The sequence below is a fragment of the Podarcis muralis genome, chromosome 9 (assembly GCF_964188315.1).
Source record: "Podarcis muralis chromosome 9, rPodMur119.hap1.1, whole genome shotgun sequence".
NCBI lineage: Eukaryota > Metazoa > Chordata > Lepidosauria > Squamata > Lacertidae > Podarcis > Podarcis muralis.
The window spans coordinates 60,705,637-60,730,610 of record NC_135663.1 but is presented as its reverse complement, the minus strand read 5'-3'; the positions used below and the strand labels follow the sequence as shown (position 1 = coordinate 60,730,610).

The 24,974-nt window shown below is 40.9% G+C and overlaps 1 protein-coding gene across 2 annotated transcripts in view; it reads left to right on the top strand.

The window, feature by feature from the left end:
• The window catches only part of UBE2K (ubiquitin conjugating enzyme E2 K), a 32,357-nt gene extending 8,430 nt beyond the window's left edge, over positions 1-23,927 (top strand). Inside the window, exons 2-7 of one of the 2 annotated variants that reach the window (XM_028743012.2) lie at positions 13,228-13,321; positions 17,046-17,104; positions 18,042-18,124; positions 19,917-20,016; positions 20,986-21,114; positions 21,839-23,927. In XM_028743012.2, the coding sequence (XP_028598845.1) occupies positions 13,228-13,321; positions 17,046-17,104; positions 18,042-18,124; positions 19,917-20,016; positions 20,986-21,114; positions 21,839-21,913 (540 nt within the window). In that variant the 3' untranslated portion in view covers positions 21,914-23,927. The remainder of the gene's footprint in view (positions 1-13,227; positions 13,322-17,045; positions 17,105-18,041; positions 18,125-19,916; positions 20,017-20,985; positions 21,115-21,838) is intronic. The other variant, XM_028743013.2, reaches the window with a different exon arrangement.
• Positions 23,928-24,974: the final 1,047 nt, after the last annotated feature.

The following is a 24,974-nucleotide window of genomic DNA, read 5'->3' as shown; positions in this document are numbered from 1 at the left end:
AGTTCGAAAGCACCCTTAAGTGCAAGTAGATAAATAGGTACCGCTTTATAGCGGGAAGGTAAACGACGTTTCCGTGTGCTGCTCTGGTGCCGGTTCGCCAGAGCAGCTTTGTCACGCTGGCCACGTGACCCGGAAGTGTCTGCGGACAGCGCTGGCTCCTGGCCTATAGAGTGAGATGAGCGCACAACCCTAGAGTCTGTCAAGACTGGCCCGTACGGGCAGGGGTACCTTTACCTTTACCTTATGTATTTTATATTCTAATTTTGTATTTGTTGTGAACTGCCCTGGGATCTTCAGTTGAAGGGTGACATACAAACTTAATTAATAAATATTATTATTAATAATAAAACTAATAGTGTAGTTGAGAAGCTTCTGTTTAATTTATTAGTGGTGTGAATAGACATAAAATAGAAGTGCTTTAAAGGTTTTTATAATAGACTTCACATTGGACCAATAAAGGCTATTCAAAATATTACTGGGAGTGGAGAAATGATATACTATAGTGGCAGTTATTGTACAAAGAGTGCTCAAAACAGGTCACACCTGCTTATTTCTGATTCCAATACCCAAATTAGTGTCCATGTTTGACATTGCATTAATTAGGATGATGCAAATAAGCATGATGTCCAAATGCAACAGATAAGTTTCATTGCAACAGCTCCTAGTACTCTAGAGGCAGTTCATAGTCTTCCTACACCTAGATTTTTGTGGGCTTAAAAGAACTAAGGTGTTTTGAAAACAGGATAAAGATCCTACTTAGTACTTCTTGGGAATTTCTCTAGGACTGTGGTTTTCAACCAGTGTGCCATGGCACCCTGGGGTGCCTTGAATGATGGTCAGGGGTGCCACGGGCAACACTGGCCTCTGTCCCTCTTTCCTTTCCTCCCTCCTCTGATGCCCTCTTGTGTCTCTGCCCCACAAAGGCTTGCATAACTATTTGTTGCAGCAGCTCTGGCTACAAGCTTCCCAGGTGAGTGGGGCCTCTGGGGCTGGCCAGGGGGTGCTTCCCAGGCCCCTGTGGGGTTGTGTGAGGAGGCGCCTCTCTTTGGGGCAGGGGGAGCAGCTCGGAGACCAAGGGTGGCAGCCCAGAGGACTCCCAAGGAGAAGGGATGGGAGAGGAGAGGAGGCTGAGAGAACACTCCACAAGGGAGGGTGTTTGAAAAGGTGAGAGGCTGCCAGCTCTGCAGGCAAGGGGTGACATAACTAGACTCCTGAGCCCCAGAGGGGTCGCAGAAAGAATGCAGTTGGTCAAGGGAGCTATCGATTAAAAAACGTTAAAACCTCTGCTCTAGGAATTAAACTAGTAATTTTACTTTCAGCAACTTTATTAGGCTGGTCGGTACAGTTTCTGTTTGTAATATGGCTAGGAAGCATCTAGCATTGGTGAGACAAGGGATAGCAGGAATTTATCTAGCATCTAGATAGCTTTGCTGTGGTCCATGGTGATGGTGCTTAAGCTCCTGCTTCTTAATCACTTTGCTGTTGCTTAGCCTATGGCCAAGGGATGCGGGTGGCGCTGTGGGTAAAACCTCAGTGCCTAGGACTTGCCGATCGCATGGTCGGCGGTTCGAATCCCCGCTGCGGAGTGCGCTCCCGCTGCTCGGTCCCAGCGCCTGCCAACCTAGCAGTTCGAAAGCACCCCCGGGTGCAAGTAGATAAATAGGGACCGCTTACTAGCGGGAAGGTAAACGGCGTTTCCGTGTGCAGCTCTGGCTCACCAAAGTAGCTTCATCACGCTGGCCACGTGACCCGGAAGTGTCTGCGGACAGCGCTGGCTCCCGGCCTATAGAGTGAGATGAGCGCACAACCCTAGAGTCTGTCAAGACTGGCCCGTACGGGCAGGGGTACCTTTACCTTTACCTTTAGCCTATGGCCAAATTGAAAGCGTGTGGCTATTTCTTGTAGCACTCTCTGGTCCTGTTCGAATGTAACAGGAACCCATGGCTTGGCGTTGTGGCCAGGGATGATAGAAGCTGCACAAGCTCCCCACACCTGATCTAGACGCATTCTAATCTGGTTTGAGACCATGTTTTGGGACCAAGGAGGACTTCATTGCCCTGAAGGATCACCTTTTTCAAGAGAAGCAGGGGGGGACGACATGACTTCTGCTGGATCACTCTTAGCATTTTAAGACCTGTTGCCCAAGGTATCCTCCTGGTTGAACTCCATGGATTCAGTGTAGGAGGCACTGTACCTCAGCGGTGCTACCTACAGAGCTGGTTTCATGGAGTCGCATTGGGTGACAGTTTCTCAACCTCCTAGCAGTTGTGTTGTGGAGTTGTCTGTAGAAGGGAAGTGGAGACAATATTTGAAAGTCCCTGATGAAGGACCTGAGAGGTCTGACTCGTGCTCATTTTTTTAAAAAAAATCTCTCACACACCCCTTGCCTAGTGACTGAAATCATTAAAAGGAGACTCTTCCGATAGTGCTATACTTTTTGAGGTCATGTTGTGGTCAATGGGAGTATATAGCCTATAGAATCTGCTTTATTTTTTTGGCATAAGTTAAGATCATGTTCATCCAGTTGTTCCTGATCATGGATACTAGTATACTTGTTTGCTCACTGGATGTTAGGTACTAATATTGTGTTGGTCTATGCTTTTATTCATTGTATGGTTATTTTTATGTTTTGAAGATCACTTTAATATTTTTAAGTAATCAACGGTATATAAGCATTTTAAATACATAGAACAATAATTATTTACTTAATTTTTCTCTCCCGCTTTCTTTTATATAAAGCAGTACCATGTTTTTGTCAGTCTGCCCCATAAGCTGCACGCTACATGAATCTTAAAACATTATGAATTGCTTTAGAATACCTCATGAGAAGCAATTCATAAATTAAAATAATAACAATAACAAAAATACACATACGTTTTCAGAAGGTCTTTCAGAACTAGATAACTTTCTTCAGTCATTTGGGGGGTGGTACTGGGCAGCCCGGAAATAGCTGCTTACACTTTGAAGGATAATGCATATGAATGTTTTCTGTGTTGCAGGTGAAGAAGGTAGGGATCTCCTTGTAAAATCAGGATGTTTTGCATTGCACTTTTAAATAAGGGCACTCTATATTAGGGTTAGCTTTGCAGTTAGAACGTGAACTGAGATGATAAGGAGAAAGGGATTTCAAGACATTTTGACGGCATACAAACAAACAAAATTTCAGTTTGGGTTGTTGCTGGTTTTTTGCAACTTTATCTAGGGTAAATCAGTTATTCCTGTTTACAGCAGAAACTGGACCTGAAGAGTCCTGATTGGTTGACCCCTTCCGTATCACAGGGCCAGGTCCCTCTCAAACTTTCCGGAACAGTTTTTGGTTTGCTTTTTGTTTGCTTTTACCAGTAGGGTGGGAAAGTTGCAAGTAATGAATGTTCACATTGCCCTTAGTTTTAAAATTTTATTTAAAGGCAGACACCTGGCCTGTAATGGGTGGAGGAGCAAAACAAACGACAGACTTGGTGTTCAGTTTGCTGGCCAGTGTATCTGTCAAAAGGTTGTGAAGGCAGGGAAGAGGCTGGCTTCAAGCTCTGGAAGGAAAAAGAACAAAAGGGCTTAGATTTTAAGTGCTTTGCTTTTTTACAGGAAGAAATGCTTTGAATAGTTGTGTTTCTTCGCTACCTGCAAGCTTTATATTTGCTTACTTGGCAATTATTATACTTTCTGTTAGGTAATTAGGGGTAGTGAGCCAGTTAGGTTATTCATAGATTTATGGAAGATTGGGAAATGCCTTAGGATGTGAAAAACAGTGCCTTTTTGGTTTCACCTTTTCCTTAAATGTTGGATGGCAAAAAGGAATGCAATTCTGTTTTCTTCTCCTTTTATGTACTTTATGAATCTGCTAAAGCCCATTGTCACCTAGACTTTTCAGTTGGAAAGCCAATTGGCCTGGCCACCGAGACTTGCGTGCCAGCAGTATTTTATAGTAATGTTGAGAGCAATGCAGTTCTTGTGCTAATGTGTAAAAAGCCTGGAGGGTATAGGCTTGCTATATATAAATATCTCATTGGAGGTGGAAGACAAGGTAGCATAAATAAATAACATAGAAAATGACTTTTTAAAATAGTCACTGGAGGTGGGTGTTGACTTAAATAATGTTCTTTATAATTGCTTAACTGGTGAAGGAAAGGAGCCTATCGCAAACCAAGGCCACCGTCTCAGTGTGCTCCTGGACTTAATGCAATCTCCTTGCTTGTTCCAAGGATACAGTGGACAGCTTAGGATGTTATATACAGCTTGCGGGAGAAGAGTTTCTTAGCTTAAGCATCTCGTCCCCTCCTCCCCAAACATGCAACATAATGGGTGAGATTTAGTGTAGTCTGAGCAGGCATCTGCTTCTCCTCCCCTGAAATCCTTCTCTGTGCCCCCCAAATCTGCTCAGGACAATTGGGGGACCCTAAAACAGAATTTGGGAGGACAGATTGCGGAGTGGGGGGAGAGAAACTGGAAATCCCATTGTGCACATGGGCAGACATTATTAGAATCATAGAATCATAGAGTTGGAAGAGACCACAAGGGCCATCGAGTCCAACCCCCTGCCAAGCAGGAAACACCATCAGAGCACTCCTGACATATGGTTGTCAAGCCTCTGCTTAAAGACCTCCAAAGAAGGAGACTCCACCACACTCCTTGGCAGCAAATTCCACTCTCGAACAGCTCTTACTGTCAGGAAGTTCTTCCTAATGTTTAGGTGGAATCTTCTTTCTTGTAGTTTGGATCCATTGCTCCGTGTCCGCTTCTCTGGAGCAGCAGAAAACAACCTTTCTCCCTCCTCTATATGACATCCTTTTATATATTTGAACATGGCTATCATATCACCCCTTAACCTCCTCTTCTCCAGGCTAAACATGCCCAGCTCCCTTAGCCGTTCCTCATAAGGCATCGTTTCCAGGCCTTTGACCATTTTGGTTGCCCTCCTCTGGACACGTTCCAGTTTGTCAGTGTCCTTCTTGACCTGTGGTGCCCAGAGCTGGACACAGTACTCCAGGTGAGGTCTGACCAGAGCAGAATACAGTGGCACTATTACTTCCCTTGATCTAGATGCTATACTCCTATTGATGCAGCCCAGAATTGCATTAGTTTAGAATCATAGAATCATAGAGTTGGAATAGACCACAAGGTCTATTCCACAATCAAGTCCAACCCCCTGCCAAGCAGGAAACACCATCAGAGCACTCCTGACATATGGTTGTCAAGCCTCTGCTTAAAGACCTCCAAAGAAGGAGACTCCACCACACTCCTTGGCAGCAAATTCCACTGTCGAACAGCTCTTACTGTCAGGAAGTTCTTCCTAACTAATTATGGGATGTCTCTCGCTATTCTAAGTCTTTTGGAATGCTGCTTCTCTGAACAATTATGTTCCAACACCTTCAGTGTATATGTGGATTCAAAATTGCAGTCCATAACTATTGCAATAACTATTGCAACTTAGCTGGAACAGCAAAAGATTCCTGCATTGCAGGGGACTGAACTAGATGATCCTCGTGGTCCCGTCCAACACCACAATTCTGTGATTCTGTAGCTCCATATACCTGCTTAACTATGGTTAGCAGATACACAGTACTTCAACATTCTGTATATTGGTTAAAAATTGGAAGTATTTAGCATACAAAAGACTTGAAGGAAAATTTGTGGCACCATGTGGACATCTGAGCTAGTAAATTTTGTGATTTAATAATTAGTTGACGGTGTCAGGAGGGTCTGCCATAGTCTGTCCACAAAAAAATATATTTACTTCTCTGAAAGATAGCACCTTAAGTCTTTGGAGACCGTAACCTTTTAGAGCAAGTTTGTAACCTGTCTTTGTGAGGTAATGAGAGTCACTAACTTTTCCTCCAGCAAGTGCATAATAGAAAATGTAAAATGTTTGCTTTGTTGTAAATGTTCATTTGTAGTGCTTTCTGCAATGAAGAACACTTGCAAACAGTACTGGACATTTTCAGTCAACCCTAAAGTTAACTATTAAATGAATGTCTTTCCCTTTGATGCTAATATCATTAATGTTACTAGTAGCTTAATTCATGCTGATAAAGATGAAATGTATCTTAATAGTGAAGCAGCAAAATCTATTATTAATCATTGATATTGTGAATTTGCTTCACATTGAGGTATCCATTTATACATAGGTCTAAAAATAGCTTGACTATAGCACATTTACAGTGACATATATTTTTCTTCCACCTTTCCTTATTTTTGCAGTTGCATTATTAGAGGGAGGTCTTGTGGCTCTTGCCAACGGTGGTGGAGGTGGGGGTAGTTTCTGCCCATGATAAGGAATCCTAGATCGGTACCGGTAATTTCCTTTCGTGTTTTATGTTAAATGCCTAGAAGTGAAATTGTTGGGAGGGAAAAGGATTGTTAAAAATGCATCTTGCAGTCCTGTTTAAGAATGATTCGGTTTACGAACTCCACAAAACCGGAAATAGTGTCCCGGTTTGAGAACTTTACCTTGGTCTAGGAACAGAATCCGAACGGCGGAAGGGCACTGGTGGTGGGAGGCCTCATTAGGGAAAGCACGCTTTGGTTTAAGAATAGTTTCGGTTTAAGAATGGACTTCCGGAATGGATTAAGTTTGTAAACCGAGGTACCACTGTATAAGCATTTTTTTGGGATGGGTGTGTGTCCAAAAGCATTTCATTGGATGATTTGCTAATTTTCTGAGTGCAACCAGAAATAATTCTATTTAGATGCTCTGCATATAGTACATAGAGTCTAAATATGAGCACAGCTAAAATCCCATTTCCAGTCATGGCTGTAATGCATGTTAGAAATGTGAACAAAACTTTGCGTTATATCTATATATACAACAAACTAATATTAATGGTGTCCCAAGCTAAGAGAGAACTGTTGTATTATTTATTGTAGGTGCTACAGTTTGAGTACCATTTTCTAGAAAGTATGATCAGGTAATAAGACTTCACTGAGGGATATGCATATTTAAAACTCTGCCCCGTTTAAGCATAGGAGCGCTTTGAGAATTTCATCTCTAGACTTCAAAGTATCTCATTGGGAATTGAATACACTACTATAACCTTGATGGGTCTTTCAGAGGAATAGTACATTCCTCCAGTTCTCCAAGGACAGTATTTTCCAGAGGTGAAATATATGTTTAAGAAACGCTTACCTGTTACCTTTTGGAATCAAAAAAATCTTTGTAGCTTAGAGAATTGTATAATTGTAATACAGTCTACTAGAAGGGAGAGAGTCTTCAACCATTAACTTTTTGTCCTGCAAATAGTTTGCACCGTCATTGTTTTACAAGGTATGCATGAACTAGTATAGTTGCTTTAAAGAAGTAAGACTTGATTAACATGTTTTGAAAAACCAGTTTCCTTACCTAAGCAGAAACTTTGCTAAGGTGAGTGGGCAGGAGTGATGTTAGAGGGCAAGGTAAGCAAAAACAGCAGAATGTATCCAGGCACCAGGTGTGTGAATTCTGTAATGACTGGGTGGTCCCCATTAAATGTCATTATGGAAGCGTGGCAAGTTAAATTTTTGAGTCCCCAATAAATAAAGCTGGTTCATCAAGTCTAGTTATGTCAGGGAAAAACATACCTATATGTCTTGGCTTCATACACTTTTGTAAAGGAATTGCAAACTGAATTTACTATCTCCAAGCCATTTTCGTGTGTCTCTGTTTATAGGGAGGCTTTATCACAGTTGGTTTTGTTTTAAACTTGATATAAATTTAGAGCTGATTTTTGGAATGGAGACAACTTCATCCTAGCAGTGGATTTTTGCTAATTTGCAGCCTAATTATATGCTTTACTCAGTCCTAGTCAATGATGTGCAGTGTTAAGTCCCCCCCCCCCCCCCAGGTCTTAAGTTCATTAGTAACAAAGAACGGATGCCAATTGAAAATACACTATTAGGCAAGCTTGGTAGTTTCAATGTTTTTAGCTTTGCGTACTAAATTCAAGTAAAATAAACATGTTAAATTAGATCTCAATTTAGGGCATCAGAAAAAGTTTCACTGCAGATTACCCTAATTTCCCAGTTAATTTTTTCTCACAAAACATACATCACTGGGGCAAGTTCTTGTATTACCATGGCAGCATAAGACCCACTGCTCCTTCCTGTGCCATCAGAGAATTTGAGAAGTCCAAGACAATATTAAAAGAGTCCATGCTGCAGTTCCTGCCAGTGTTGAACCCTGGATTGATGGTGTCATATAGATGAATGATGGCACAGGCTTCTCCTGCATGGTTTGGAGTGTCTCATGTTCTCTTGGCAGTATAGGAAGTGCGGGGGGGGGGGGAAGGTAAAGAACACCTGGACTGTTAAGTCCAGTCAAAGGTGACTATGGGGTTGTGGCGCTCATCTCCATTTCAGGCCGAGGGAGCCGGCATTTGTCCACAGACAGCTTTCCGGGTCATGTGGCCAGTATGACTAAACTGCTTCTGGCTCCACGGAACACCGTGATGGAAGCCAGAGCGCACGAAAATACTGTTTACCTTCCCACCACAGCAGTACCTATTTATCTACTTGCACTGGTGTGCTTTCGAACTGCTAGGTTGGCAGGAGCTGGGACAGAGCAAAGGGAGCTCACTCCGTCACAGGGATTTGAACCGCTGACTTTCCGATCTGCAAGCCCAAGATCACAGCGCCATAGCACGCACCAAAACCACTGTGGCAACTTAAAATGTGCCATTCAAGATAACTCTCACTGGGGTCAAGAAGAGTTGCTCCCAAGTAAGATTTGATAGTAAAGTGAGAAAGAGAGGTGGTGGCTTTCTTGGCATAGGTCATTGGTTCAGCTGCTATCACTGTGAGGTGATCAAGCGGGGGAAGGGAGATCCAGATAATATGCACTGGGAGGTAGCAATGATGACACTAAGCACCTTATAAGCAAGCAGGCGGTCATCAGCTAGCACCCACTGCTGGTGTCAGCAACCCATGTTGGAAATTGCTAGCCCAGATGTGTGGAACCTGTGGCCCTCCAGATGTTGCTGGACCCATAACTCCCATCAGCCCCATCCATCTTGGCCAGTGCTCAGGGATGATGGGAGTTTTTGTTTGGCAACCGTGTGCTTGCATAATCCTGACCAGGATTTCCCGTCTCCTACTTTTACCTCCCAACTGTTACTGGTAAGGACATCTATCTTCTCAAAACTGCCTCGCCAGATGTACTGTCTAGAATTGGGCATTTAACTACTTTAAAAAGACTGTTGGTTGGCTAAAAGAATTGATTGAAGCCTTAATATTATGCGAGCAAAGATATTAATCATCAGCATGTTTGATACTTAATGCTAATTACTAAAAAAAATAGCTGTCGTTAGGCATCCTAAAGAAGCAATGGGTTTTATTTATTATGCCTTCCTTCAAGGCACTCCCGTTTTATTCTCAACAGCCCTGTGAGTTATCTTTAAGCTGAGTGTGTGTGGCCAGCCCAAGGTTGCTTAACAAACTTAATGGCTGAGTGACCATTTAAATCTTAGTCCAATCCCATAGGGATGCGGGTGGTGCTGTGGGTTAAACCACAGAGCCTAGGACTTGCTGATCAGAAGGTTGCGGTTCAAATCCCCGCGACGGGGTGAGCTCCCGTTGCTCACTCCCTGCTCCTCCCCACCTAGCAGTTCGAAAGCACGTCAAAGTGTAAGTAGATAAATAGGTACCACTCCGGCGGAAAGGTAAACGGCGTTTCCGTGCGCTGCTCTGGTTTGCCAGAAGCGGCTTAGTCATGCTGGCCATATGACCCGGAAGCTGTACACCGGCTCCCCGGCCAATAAAGCAAGATGAGTGCCACAACCCCAGAGTCGGCCACGACTGGAACTAATGGTCAGGGGTCCCTTTACCTTTTACCAATCCCATAAGGCAAAGCAACCCCTTCAACTGATGACTTGCTCTCTTCCTATTTGGAGATGTCTGCAGGTGTTGGCGAGAGAAGCCTTGTGAGTTCTCTGGGGCTATAGAGGCAAGCTGTCCTCGCTCCTGCTCTTACTAACAAGTGACTCCATAATGAAATGACTTGAGCAATCATCTCTGTGGAAAGTGGGCCTGTTCTGCTCATGCTGCAGAACACTTGAGTTCTTACAAGAAGTGTCCCGTCCATGCACGTAACAGTATATGATCAGCTTAGTTTTCATTATGTGCCCTGGACCTTTTCCTGGGCCAGTCTGTGTAGTGACACATCTCTTAGGCCAGTTTAGATGCCCATATTGGTGCATTCGGTGCATGTTGTCAAAGCCACGCTGCCCACACACTCTACTGTAACTTAAGCCTTAGTGTCTATAACTGACACTAAGGCCAAATTGTGTTAAGACAAATTATGGAATTAAATTTGAGAAAGAGGGAAAAGACTTGCTGAAACAACTAATTGAACTAGAATACAAAAAAGGGAGGTGTGAGGAAGTCAAGGAAATAAGCAAATGAAAGATAAGGATATGAAAATACTAGTTCTTTTTTCTATTTTCTTTTTTAAATGTTTTTGCTTTTTAAATGTTTTTCTTTTTTTCTTTTTAATGTTTTGATATACTGTTGTTGTTGTTTATTACTGTATTTTTTCTTTTCTTTTTACCTTTCATTGTTTGTTTTTCTTTTTTCTGTATTTGTTAAACTCTAATAAATATCTTTTTAAAAAAAACCTGAAATGATACACATTCTTCCCCTGTTTACCTCTGCCTGGTGGTGCAGCTAGTCTAGTCTTGAGGTCAAAATCCAGGCTGTCATAGCCGGTGGTGGGGAGCAGGTGACCATCCAGACCTGGGTTTGAAATTAGCCAGGCGCATTTTGCACCTAAAGATTCTCCGTTTGCAAGCACCTCAAAAAGTCTGGGCGCCATTTTTTGCGTGACACTCAAGGATTACTGTAATTATGTGCTTTGAAGCCTGGAAGTGTATGTTAAGGATAGACAATATGTTAAGGAGTTTAACAGTAAAGAGTAGAGTGTTTTGAAAACTGAAGTATGGTACCAATATTTTTATTGTAAATGCCAAATTAAGCATGTCTTAACAATTTTTGCTAAAAATGTGATACAGTGGTCACTTATGTGAATTGCATATTAGTTCATGGTTATCAAAATAATAAATAAAAAGTGTTGCCGGCACACACACCCAACCCAGGTCCCAGAAACCATTTGGCTCCTAGCTTTTCTATCCCAGTTTAGGAAGATTTTTTAACCTGGGGTGGATTGGCATATCCATGTTTACAGATTCTCATACATCTTATCACATATATTAAACTGTTCTACAGCAAAATGGTATTTGTTCGTAGCGTGTCTAGCACCAGGGCAGCAGAATGAAACTCTCTGATTCCTATTAGAATGTGAAACTGCGTTTGCTCAGAATATTTCTTTTCTTTTTATCAGGGTCGGCAAACTGTTTTGGGTTTGTTTGTTTTTCTGTAATGTATCAGGAATGTAGAAGCAATTAATAAGGCATAGAGTAACATGGGGAGAGAGATTTTGTGTTCTTCAGAGCGGAATTCGTACAAAAGTAATACTGTTAAGGCTGGGGTCAAAATTGCTTGGTTGCACCACCTGCCTCTACTTCCTCTGTGGTCTCCCTGTGTCAAATTATAGATAGTATGCTAAGTCATCTGGTTAGGGACTTTTGTATCTGTAAAGTACTATGCACACTGATGGAAACATATATATATAGAGAGAGAGAGAGAGGGGGGGGGGTAAGCTGCCATTTCCTACACAATAGACTTGGAGCATCTGATAATATTTGGCTGTGGCTCAATAATACATGGCTTAATTGGTGATATTTGACATATCAAATTGATCAGCAACACATACAATGGTGCCTCGCAAGACGAAAATAATCCGTTCCGCGAGTCTCTTCGTCTAGCGGTTTTTTCGTCTTGCGAAGCAACCCTATTAGCAGATTAGCGCTATTAGCGGTTTAGCGGCTTAGTGGCTATTAAAGGCTTAGCGGCTAAAAGGCTATTAGCGGCTTAGCGGCTTAGAAAAAGGGGAGGGGAGCGAAAAAAATTCGCAAGACTCGCAAGACGTTTTCGTCTTGCAAAGCAAGCCCATAGGGAAAATCGTCTTGTGAAGCAACTCAAAAACGGAAAACCATTTCGTCTAGTGGGTTTTCCGTCTTGCGAGGCATTTGTCTTGCGGAGCACCACTGTACTTTGCCATCCTGCTTGCAGATTTTCTTCCTAAACCTCCTTAAGTCTACAGAGGAGTACACTGATCCCCAAAGGTATTGTGGCAGTATGTAGTTGTTAAATCCTGAGAACGCTTGGCATCCTTTTGTAAAAGTAACTTGCTCATACTCATTGTTTTCTGTACTTATTTAAGGCACATGGATGTTTCAAACACTAATCTTATTTCAATCTCATCGGATTATTAGCATGCTGTTTGCCATAGGCTCTTTCTTTCCTGCTTCCTTTCTGTTCCCTACCTTCCTGTCCACCTTTGCTGGTAGTGATATATAAAATAGTAGAGAGATGGATGCTCTTACGAGTGTGGAAGGATGTGGCTGAACAGGAACTGTCTGCTTTTGCCAAGAGTCTGTATTCAAAGCCAGTGGTAGTTCAATAGTTGTCATTGCCACATTTATATTTCTTGGTTAACTCTGTAATTAAACGTCATCATTCTAGACCTGCTTTTCTCAACCTTGGATCCCCATATGCTGTTGGACTACAGTTCCTATCATCCCTAGCTAGCAGGACCAGTGGTCAGGGATGATGGGAGTTGCAGTTCAACAACATATGGGGACCCAAGGTTAAGAAAGGCTGGTCTAGACTCTAGAACTGTGCCTTAGAATTAGGCTTTTAATCTGCTTTGGGACGTATTTACATTGTTTGAAAACTAATGATCATGGAGAATAAGAATGTGCCACCCATTGTTAATTGGATTGTTTCTAATGTCTATTTTTGTGGTTTAATAAATATGCAGTACGCATATAATCTAAGTGCTCACTTGGCAGTTTAAATATCAAAATGTCTGCGCCCAGTTAGATTACTTAAATCCCATTGACTTGAGTGAGATTTAAGCAGTTTAACTATGAGCAGATTTGGAGCCCTAGTCTAATTAAAAAATGTTGCTGGACCTGCTCCATGCTCTTAATGTGTCTAATCCCAAACATACTTCAACCACTACATAAAAATGATCTTGGAATTGTTAAATACTGGGGTTATGTGGCTTCCAGTGTAACTCTATGCATTGGCGTATTACAGCAAAACTGCTATCCGATTTTTTTAATCTCTATAAAATTAAGAAAAAAGAGAATACAGTACATATTAGCATCTGATTGTAATTTTTCTGTTTTTATTTTTAAGACAAGCAAAAATCAAATTAAAGTAGATCTTGTAGATGAAAATTTTACAGAACTAAGAGGAGAAATAGCAGGACCTCCGGACACACCATATGAAGGCAAGTAATATTTTTTGTATAAGCCATAGTACATTTACACGTCTTATCACTTGAAGCTAAAGTTTATAAGAAATTGTATTGTGGCCCATCTTGAAGCCTGTTATTGAACTACATTTTTTTTTTAATGCAGTCACATAAGATAAATAAAGATTGCTTCTTTGTTTGTAGCATATATCTGTTCAAGCTAGTTTGTATATTTTAGAAAACTTTGGGCTGCACTTTTGCAGGAGTTGGTAATGACCTGTGTGTTTGATTTGATAGAAATGCATGAATATTTTTAGCTGAACATAATTTATTGTAAAGACATCTTGGAAGTAGTAGTGCAATCGGGGCAACATTGGGGTGGGGGCTAAGAGTTCCATATTAATGATACAGTGACCTGCTTTCATAAACATTTGACACTGAATAATGCCCAGTAAGAGGAAGTAGAGTGTGCAAGCATTTTTAAGGACCAGGTTTTCAGGCCTTAAGTTAAAATTCAGCTGCTTGACAGGTCTTTCAGCTCACTTCCTCCCACCCCCTTCTCTTGTCTCTCTTGACAGAGAGTAGTAAATTAATTCCAAGCACTTGGTGGGTATCTATTGACAATGTAAAAAGTTGAAGTGTACTCTCGGGACCTGTCTCTCTTGCTTATGTTAGCTACATAAAGTGGCATGTGATAGGTTAAGAATGAAACAAATAATTACAATCTGTGACTTTTGAAAAATATGGAGACCACCAAATATTTAGTATTGTGAGTTAGTGTATACCAGGGGTTGTCAACCAGGTCCATAACCATCCACTAGTGGGCATTTCATGATTCTAGGAGGGTGGTAGGGGGTTCTACGGCACAATCTGAATCCTCCTTCCATCGAGCACTGGTGGGTGGTAAGGAAATTTTACCATCAAGAAAGATGCATTAGTGGGCGGTAGGTATAAAAAGGTTAACTACCACTGGTATAGACTGTTACCTTTCAGGGGTGCTTCTACTTGTTAAAAACAAATGCACAAGTTTCCTCCTTCACTGAGATGAGCTTTCAGTAAGCAGTGAATCGCTAAAGAACATTTGTGCATAGGATGGATATATAAAGAGGCAAGATACATGTGCATATGTCTAAGGCAGTACACATGATGTGTACCACCTTAGACACATGATGCTGATGACAGGCATCTGTCCGTGAATCAAGGAGGGAAGAAATCCCACCCCTCCCCAAATCTGCATCAGGGTGCTGTGGACCCTCCAGAGCAGTTTGGAGGGCTGTAAGGATATGAGAAATTGCCCAAAAATGCTTGCTTCTCCGTTCTGCAGATGTATGTCTGCCATCATTGGGGGTGGGGGAGATGCCATTCATTATTTCTTGTAATACAATTGTTTTAAAAAGCCAATTTCATCACCCATGCTTTGAAGTTGGCTAGTTTTTGAAACTGAGTTTAGTTAATGTTAAGCCATGATCCTTGGTTTGGCCAAAATGAGAATGTGTGGTGTGGCTTACTAAATAAAGAGCAGAATCTTCCGACATCATCCTTCTGGCCATATGAAAGGGAGAACATGCAAGCTCAGGTTCACTGTGGTTTATGCACGTCACAATAAACCATAGTTTATCATGGAATCCAAATGTGGCTGCCATCTCTCCCAGAAGAAGAGTGCTTACATTACAAATCCCAGGACTCTCGAGTTATGTGGGAAAGTGCTTATTCCAATATGTCACAGAAGGAGAGACCTTTTGTATACTGTGTGTTGAAACTGAGATTCTCCACTCCCAAGTTTATTTTAGAGAGGCTTCTGGGAATCTTACACTGCTAACTCAAAATCTTTGATTTCCAAACTGCATGTATTAATAAGTTTTTATCTCTCTTAATTCTTACCTTCTAGTATAGTTATAGGACACCATCCAGTCTTCTAGTCTTGTTTTACACCACAAATGCAGCTCCTTCAGTCTAGAGTTTGTTCTGCCTTTTCAGTTTGAATCTGCCCTACTTAAACATAGGAATCCAAAATTGGGCACAGTGTTCTTGTCAGTGCGATGTATAACATGGGTACATCATTTCTTCCACTTGAACTACTGTGCTTACTACCTTTTAAGCAAATGCGTGTTTGCTGCTTTTGCAGTTACATTACTTTGCCGCGTGGTCCTCTTGCCACTGACAAAGATTTCTCAATCTTTTTTAATGTCTGATGAGTTCTCATTCAATAGCAAAAATGTTTGTTAACAGCTCCCAAATGCATGACCTTACACTTCTTAACTTTCCGTTCATTTTGCATAACTTGTGCAGGTACGAATTGGGTGTCATCAAATAATTTTATCAGTGTTCCTACTTTCCTTCCTAGAGCTGCTAGTGAAATCACTGAGCAGAAGGCATCCCAAGACTCATTTTAAGGAGGGGAGGGAGTTTCCTTCAACTTAAAAGTTTGCCTTTTGCCTTAACAATTTGCCTTTGCCTGTCTTAGTCGATATTGGTGTTGTTGTTTTTTCCCATTCCATGTTACAAAATGGCCACACTAGACACTTTAGTTAATATTCATAACAACTGGAACGGCTGGCAAAATTCCCCCAAGGTGAGCTTTTAAATGTCCCTGAATTCTTTGCTGGCACTTTCATAATCTGAGTCGGAGACTTCTTGGCTTCTCTCTCTCTGTCTGGGTATCCCAGAGGCATTGCCACTGTCTCTGACTGCTGTTAGCAACTATATGCTGGTAGGCTAGAGAGGATAGTCTCTTCCCTTCCCCTTCCCCTTTCTCCCTCCCTCCTCCTCTTCTCTTTCTGGAGTGTGGAAAACTGGCACATATGCCTGGAGCCCATAGGAATTGCAGCTTTCCTAAGGGTGCTTACAGTTTGCACCCCCCTTTCACTTTTCTCCCTGTGCATTGCTGCTGCTGCTACAACCAACTCTGCGTGCCAGAGAAGGGGAGATGTTGTGCTGGGAGAGTAGCTGGCAGTGAGGGCTTCTGGGGACAGGGAGTGCAGCCAGGTATAGGTGGAGGGTTTGTTTTTTTAATCTCAGATTCTCAGGAAAAAAATATCTGCCCCCTACCTTTCTTTCCCAGAAGAACTTAAATTCTTTCCAGGTTAATCCAAAGCAGATTTGAGAGACCATGCCCATCTCTAGTATCTTCTCTTTCCAAAAGGCCAGTTATTTTGAATAAGAAAATGTGTATGGGAATCATGGGTTGTTTGAGTTTTGCTATGTTGCTGTTTAGGCGTATGGTCTCACAAGGGCTGCTACTTCATTGAAATGAGTGACGCATGCCATGTGCTTGATCAACAAGAAAATAGGGGAACTGACAGGATTTATTACCGTCTCTAAAGCTGTATCTGATTGTGCTTCACAAAGAATAAAGAGGAAAATTCCCCACCCCAGGAGTTTAAAAAGCATGTTATTGTTATTTATTGTTTGTAGTGTGAAGTTCTATCATGTCATTGTTATTGATTGTTCGTAAGCTGCTTTGGGGTTTGTTTGAATGAAAAGCAGCTTGGTTAATAAAGCAAATCAATTAAATAAAAAATAGTGAGTTGGAATAAATGTGGAAGAGTTTTGGTACAATCGCTGTTGAAAAAGACCTGTTGCACATAGGAATGTAAAAGCTACAAGTCGTTTTATTAGGATTGCTTCTGTCTGAAAGTAAATGAGCTGTTAACTTACTTTTCTAAGACCAAAAGTTAAAATGCCATTTGATTCCCTTATTCAGTCTTTTGGTAAAATACTGCTGGCAAAGTGTATAATATTTGTGTGTTGGCTTTTGCAGGAGGAAGATATCAACTAGAAATAAAAATTCCAGAAACGTATCCATTTAATCCCCCAAAGGTACAGTGAGCATAAATTCTCGTGAATAATTCTCTAGAATGTTTCTGTGCAGTAGGTGTTTTGTTATGCAGTGCTGTTACCCCCCAGATCTTTCTGGATCGACACAGAAACAACAGTCATTCACCCCTCATCATTTTATGTCAATAGTCCCTGGTCACAAAATATTACACAGCTGGCAAAGCACTGATGGAACTTTTTAAAACAAAACTGCCTTCAACATAACCTTGATGTGAACAGCTTTGTTCACCCCCACCCTATTGCTCTCTGCTTGAAAACCAATGTGAAGGCAGTAACGGTTAGATCTAGGTTGAATTGTATATATAATGTTTATTAATATATATGTTTTAGTATAATAGAAATATTACACATATTTTTTAAGCTTCAGGGTGTCACAAGACTCTTTGGTTTTGCTACAACAGACAAACACAGTTACCCTTTTGAAAATTGCTATAAGGATGCATCTTCATTCCTTGTGTTTATCAACTTACTTGGTAGCCATAGATAACCAGGAATTCCACGCAGGCAGGTAACAAAGGGATGGATTTCTCTGTCATCTGTCTGCTTTTTTATAAGGTCATTTTATAAACTATTCTGCTAAGAGGTATCACATCAGATTGCTGTAGGGGCTCACCCAAGAAAATGCTCTCCGTGCCAGAAGGAACACTGCATTTCAATAAGTACAAAACTATCATATTTAGCTGGTTTTTATCTCAGAAATCTTGATCACCAATATTATGGAGGAATATTTTTTCAAGTGGCAAATCATCCAGTCATGTGAGCCCCCACCTGCATTCTGCTGTGGTGGAACTCAGGTTTACATTTATCATCATATATTGCCATTTGTGAAAACAGTTGGAGGTTTGCCCATTAAAATATGTAGAGGTTGTCTTGAATACTTAGCAGCTAATTTAATAAAAAAAATTGTTTTATGTTCTAGGTGCGGTTTATCACAAAAATATGGCATCCTAATATTAGCTCAGTCACTGGGGCTATTTGCTTGGATATCCTAAAAGATCAATGGTAATGTTGTGCATTAAGTTCTTGAAGATCCTCCGGATAATTAGACAATCGTCTATTTACAAATGTAGTAAATTATTGTTTGTTGAGTGAAGTTATTGACTGGATTATTGATTTAATGACTATACCACTGTTCATCTGAAGATCACAGGGCTGTTGGATGGATGGAACACAATGGATGGAAAGATCATTTTCATTCTCTACTTATATTTTTCATAGGAATTAGAAGTATAATGTGCATTAACTGTTTCCTAATTTATATTGCTTTACTTTAAACTTAGTAATGCTATACTATGGTTTGACAGTTTAGAATGCCCCCCCCCCACATCTTTTTTTACTGCACCTCTTGGTTTTTGTTAACCATAGTTTGCTATGACATCTGAATTGACACACTATGGCTTACATCCAAACCATGGTTTCTGGTCTGTCATTGTTTGATGGTTAGCAAACTATGGTTAGCAAAAAGAAGGAAGTAAATGAGGGAAGCATGAAAGGGGTGCAAATGTGTGACTGCTCCCCTTCATTACACCACTGAGCTGTTTTCACTTAGGAATTTAGAAAACTGGATGACTCTTCCGATTAGGAGTGCTCTGTACAGCAGTGTTAGCCATAGGTAATCGCAGAGTTTTTACTGCTTTTTAGACTTTTCTGATTCTTACTAAGAACAGCAATTGGAGGCTAGATCCCCCATGTGATCTTCAGCTCTGTTCTGGAGGGTCCCCCAACTCTCTGGAGTCAACACTCAGGGCACAGTGGGGACCGCAGGGAGGAATTGGTAAAAATTGCCTCCCCTCTTCTGTTAGTTGAGACGTTGTTGTTGTTGTTTAGTCGTGTCCGACTCTTCGTGGCCCCATGGACCAGAGCATGCCAGGCACTCCTGTCTTCTACTGCCTCCCTCAGTTTGGTCAAACTCATGCTGGTAGCTTTGAGAACACTGTCCAACCATCTCGTCCTCTGTCGTCCCCTTCTCCTTGTGCCCTCCATCTTTCCCAACATCAGGGTCTTCTCCAGGGAGCCTTCTCTTCTCATGAGGTGGCCAAAGTATTGGAGCCTCAGCTTCACGATCTGTCCTTCCAGTAAGCACTCAGGGCTGATTTCCTTCAGAATGGATCAGTTTGATCTTCTTGCAGTCCACGGGACTCTCAAGAGTCTCCTCCAGCACCATAATTCAAATGCATCAATTCTTCAGCGATTAGCCTTATTTATGGTCCAGCTCTCACTTCCATACATCACTACTGGGAAAATCATAGCTTTAAGGGTCTCCAAAGTGCTTTTACACAGTTTGGTTGGAAGCATTAGTGGGCAGATAGAATAGCTGTAAATTTAGGATTTGCTCTCCTTGGGGCATTAGACCTGTGCCTGAAATATATCACTTCAGACTGAATATGGGGCTCATGTGGTTGAAAATTAGGTATCAGGGAGGATTCTACCCAAGTTGTTGTTTTTTTTTTTAATGTGGGGAATGTGTTGTCTGTCTCTCACGCACACACAAGGGCACATTCCCTCATATGAGCGCCCAACCTAAAGGCTGAAGTGGTACAGCTCAGACACAGGTTTATCATCTCAGTGAGAACTTGGCCATAATTTTAGCCTTAATGTCAATTAATTAGTGTGATTGATGCAAACTGTGGCAAATGAGTAACCCAGGCATTCTTCTCTGGTTGAGTGGTACAATTAATGCACGGCAGGGGAAGATGATTTTAAATAACAGAGTTGAAATTATTCTAAAGGCATTGCAATCAGATTTTTGTGTGTGGATAATAATGTGTATTTTATTATTTCTAATTTATTCTAGGGCTGCAGCAATGACTCTTAGGACAGTGTTGTTATCACTGCAAGCACTCTTGGCAGCTGCGGAACCTGATGACCCCCAGGATGCAGTAGTGGCAAATCAGGTATGATGCTTAGGAAAACTGGTTCTCTCTATTCGTAATGCTTTTCTCTCTTCAAAAGTACACTGACAGCTCCCAAATTTTGAGTTTTAATTAAATCTGTAGGACACAGGCTAGTGAAATACTTACTTGCTCTCTGAGAATTCAGAAAATGCAGAATTGGTGCAGTTCCTAAAATAGGACCTATTATAGCATAAACCTTTGTGATTATTATTATTATTTATTTATTTATTTATTATTATTAATACTTGGGAGTATGTGCAGTGTCACAACTCTCAGCAAAACAAACATTTTGCCTACCTTGATAAATAAAAAGAAAATACTCTGTGCATGTCTGGTTTTATATTTTAAATTAACTGAGAATTGTTTTTGCTCACTTCCGGCATTGGGCCAGTTACCAGCTCTCAGCCTGGCTACAAAAGGGGACATGGTGCTTGTATCATAGGCATCAATTTTTGGTTCCTTCAACCAGAGTGAGGCCAGCTGGTTGTTATAGCTCTTCAATAGATGTGTACAAAAGTTTTCATGTTGTTCAAAGAGTTACTGAATCAAATTTACAGAATCAAAGCACACACATGGACACACACTAACTATATAAAAGTGGCTGGCAGGAATATTGTCTTGTTTAAAAGGTCTCTGTATGAAGAGGAAAGAAGCCTGTCACTGTTGCACCATTGGCAATCACCTTCATTGCTTTTAATTCTAACCAATTCTGCTCTGAATAAGAGTTTCTGTAAGCAATAAATTTATTGTAGAAATGCAGTTGCACTGTGTTCTCGCCTACCTGTGGTGCTTTGGAGTCTTAAAGGTGTATTTATTCATCAATTGCAATTATTCAGCAACAAAACATCACAGACCATTAGGCATGTATATCCCAGATTGGATGCCAAAGTAAGCCAGACAGATCAGTTTGAATGCAAAAATTCTTGAGTTTGGACAGTTGTACGACTTAATTTTTTCTTTTTGTTATAGTACAAACAAAATCCAGAAATGTTTAAACAGACAGCTCGACTTTGGGCACACGTGTATGCTGGAGCACCAGTTTCTAGTCCAGAATACACCAAAAAGATAGAAAACCTTTGTGCTATGGGCTTTGATAGGGTGAGTATTGGTGACTCTTACAAAAGTGAAACCACAGCATGTCTATCCTTCTGTACGCAGCAACAGAACTTTGGTTACAAGGCATGCCTTGTGTAAGATAACTCTTTGCTTACTTGGGTAGAAGCTTCTCTTAGATTATCTTTGTATTATGCCTTGATTAACAGCTTTTTCGGACACGGGTGGCGCTGTGGGTTAAACCACAGAGCTTAGGACTTGCCGATCAGAAGGTCGGCAGTTTGAATCCCCACGACGGGGTGAGTTCCTGTTGCTCGGTCCCTGCTCCTGCCAACCTAGCAGTTCGAAAGCACGTCAAAGTGCAAGTAGATAAATAGGTACTGCTCTGGCGGGAAGGTAAACAGCGTTTCCGTGCGCTGCTCTGGTTCGCCGGAAGCAGCTTAGTTGTGCTAGCCACATGACCTGGAAGCTGTACGCCGGCTCCCTCGGCCAATAAAGCGAGATGAGCGCCGCAACCCCAGAGTCGGCCACGACTGGACCTAATGGTCAGGGGTCCCTTTATCTTTACCTAACAGCTTTTTCACTACTTCTGAAGCTCAAGGAAATCCGTTTAACGCCTGATTTTCTGTTAAGTAACTGGCTTTAATTTAGCCATGGTCAAACTGACGTGTAAAGTTTCCTTCAGGCTCGTGCTGCAATTGGGTTTACATAAAGAACAGGTGCACACACTGACTTGAGTCTTTTTCTCTTTTTCTTTTTGTCTTTGCAGAATGCAGTAATAGTGGCCTTGTCATCAAAATCATGGGATGTAGAGACAGCAACAGAACTACTTCTGAGTAACTGAGCCATGTGCAGAGAACTGCTTCTGTAGCCCAGCTTGCCCTTTCTTGAGGAGCCTCACCATCTCTTATTTTTAGGTTTCTATATAGATTCTCTTTGAAAACTGGCATTCTTGCCTGATGCTATCTAGGCATTATTGGAGACTGAAAAAAAGAAAGAAAAAAAAACCTGCTCTGTAAATAAAGCTAATTAAACGTCTGTGTAAATTTAAAAAAAAGGGGGAAATACTTTAATTTTTTCTTACTAAATATTGTAAATTCCTTGAGCTTGGCTAAAACAATGGGGGACAACATGCCTATTTTAGTCTTAGCAGTGTGACCCAAGACTAGAAGGAATTTGCATCAGGATTTTGACTTTTAAGAATTTATTCAGAACACATCTGATTGTGTCCATAATCATCAGTCATTGATGTCACTCATCCCAGCTACCTTACCTATGTTTTTTTTAACATGGATCCTACGTGCCTGTGGACCTTATATTTGCATGCTTGTACTTTACATAGACACTTTTAAAGAAAAAAAAGTAGGGTAAACTGAACAGAGCACTGTTTGAAGTACTTGAGTATTCATTCTTGTAACTTTTTCCTAAGACTTTCCAAATGTGCTCATAGATCAAAATGACAGCCTACTCGGAAATGTTTTCACCTCTTAAGGAGTAGCAATCTTCCATTTCTTCTTTACCTCCCTCTCCCCTCCCCCCAACTGCACATGCAACTAAAATAACACACTAGAACCTCCAGAATTTGTGGGTATGTGCCATTTAAAGTAGCCTAGTTTCCCACTTCCAAGTGGTCTATTTTGAATAACCAGTAAAAGTGTTTCAACCATTGTAATTTCTACACAATTGTATAAAAGGTTTGGTATATCTATCTGGACATAGCACAAGCAAGTGGAGCTGCTCTTTTGTTTCTTATGCAGAAATCAAACCTCTTTCAATAAATTCTGGATAGAATGAATTTGCCGAGAAGAATTGGTTCTATGTTAGCACTGAGAATGCCACCTCTTTTCTCTAGTATTTGCTGTGATGCAATCACTTTGGGGGCAAAAGCTTCCTAGTTTTTACTTTGGACATTGTTTTAGGTAGGGGTTGCTTGTAAACCTCTAAAAGTCCCTCTTGTGCACATTTCCCCCAGTTGACACTTGAAAGCCTTGGATTGTTGTTTTTTTTTACTGTAAATATATTGAATGTGAGTAGAAGTACCTGCTAAAACAAATGTACATACAGTCATACTTTCTATTCATTCAGAGAGATCTAAAATCTCCAAATCATTAGTTTTTATACCTTTGTTGCGAGTTGTAATATCATTACAGAACTGCATCAGGAATTGCTTTTCAGCAAAATGCAGAGTTGCAGTGTCAACGTAGAATTCTGCAAGGTTATTTTCCCATTCCTGCCCCCAACTCTTCTGTACTGTAGATAGGAAAGTTTAAATCGGTCCATTTTTTAATTGAAGAAGCTGCATCACCACTTTTGCTAATCAGCCATGTTGCATAACTGTTAAGCATCTAATGTGAAGTAGAGAAATGGAAGAGATGAGAACCTAACTAATGCAGAATTATTTTCTGCAGTACGTATGTCTTAAGCTGCCTATAGATTCAAGTTACTAGGACACAGAAAAATAAACTGTAGTTTGTATCTGTGCAATGCAGAACACTGTTGATCTCTTCACAACCTATTTATGCATTCAGTGATTGTATGGTTTTTCTTGCAGTCCTGTAAATCACTTTCAGATGCCAAAGGAAATGTGATTTTTGTTTTTTCCTTGATATATATTTATTTTTTTTAACAAGTTGCTGCTGCTCAACAAAGTTTTTGTTAAATAGTTGCCAGGGCCAGCAGAACCCTGGCAATCTGCCATTTGTGTTTGTAATTTTTTTTTAATGGTCTATATTTTGACGAGTTCATCTACAGCTTTGTTTTACCCTGGTGGTAATTGTGTAAAAATGGCTGATAGATTACATTTTCCCTTGTTCTTTGCAAATTATTAAAGGAAAGATCGTGGAAGTGGTTAGATGGAATGAGATGTCTTCTGCTTTTCCATCTAGATCATATTAATCATTCTAAGGAAGCTTTCTGTGATTGTGTTAAATGAGTAGAAAAAGTTTGAACACAGGAGAAAAAGCTTACGCTAAACATAATAGCTAGGACTCTTCCCCTTGGCTACATGAAACTCTTGGTGTTGGTGGAAGGATTCATATAGGTGCTAGGTTTTCCCTTCATGGTTCTAGTGTAATGACAGTCGTTTTGTCACTGCACCCAAGAGGAAGTTTTCTCAAGAATTGAGCAAGAATCCTTAACTTACGTTGATGCTAGCTGGGACTCAGTTTCTAAAGGTATGTGTGCACGGCTTGGTAGGCCGTTGAGCTGAGTAAATGCACACTGCTACCCAGCTCAATCTTAATTTGCTGGTCTTTTAATTATTCAGCATATCATTTTTCACTTCTCATTACTCTAAAAATAATAGGCAGCCTTGCAGTTATTGTGAGCTGTGCCAGTTATGGTGGAAGAATTGCTGCACAGTTCACCTACGCCACACAATGGATGCTGATCATGCAATAACCTGTTTCTGGGAACTTTTAAGCAACCCGTAGATTTTTAACAAATCTAGAGGGTTGGAACTGGTTTATCTCTGTTGAGTACTGAGATTATAACCATTGACTGCTCTTCCTATGGAGGCAAGAGAGAAAGAGATGCCCTTCCCATTGCCAGGGGTCTCAACAAATCATTGTAAGTGCCAAAAACACTCCACACAACTAATTGGGTTTTTAAAAAGCCAAGTCCATGCTTTCGTTCCTATACTGAGCTGCTATTAGAAAGTGACAAAGTACAAAACAATTTGTACTCCTGGTGACATGTGCTGTAAAAAAAGGCGGCTAAGCAGCATTTTACCTCAAGCATTGGTTTTGGAACATTTTGACCAGTCAGGTACTTCTATAAATGTAATTAAATGATATTTTATGATATCTTTGGAGAGGAATATCCGAGGTCCAAGCCTCAGCAATCTGTCTAAAAGGAGAAACTGGTTGAAAGCAACTTTGTCTTCAAATAAACCAAATGGTTGCAAA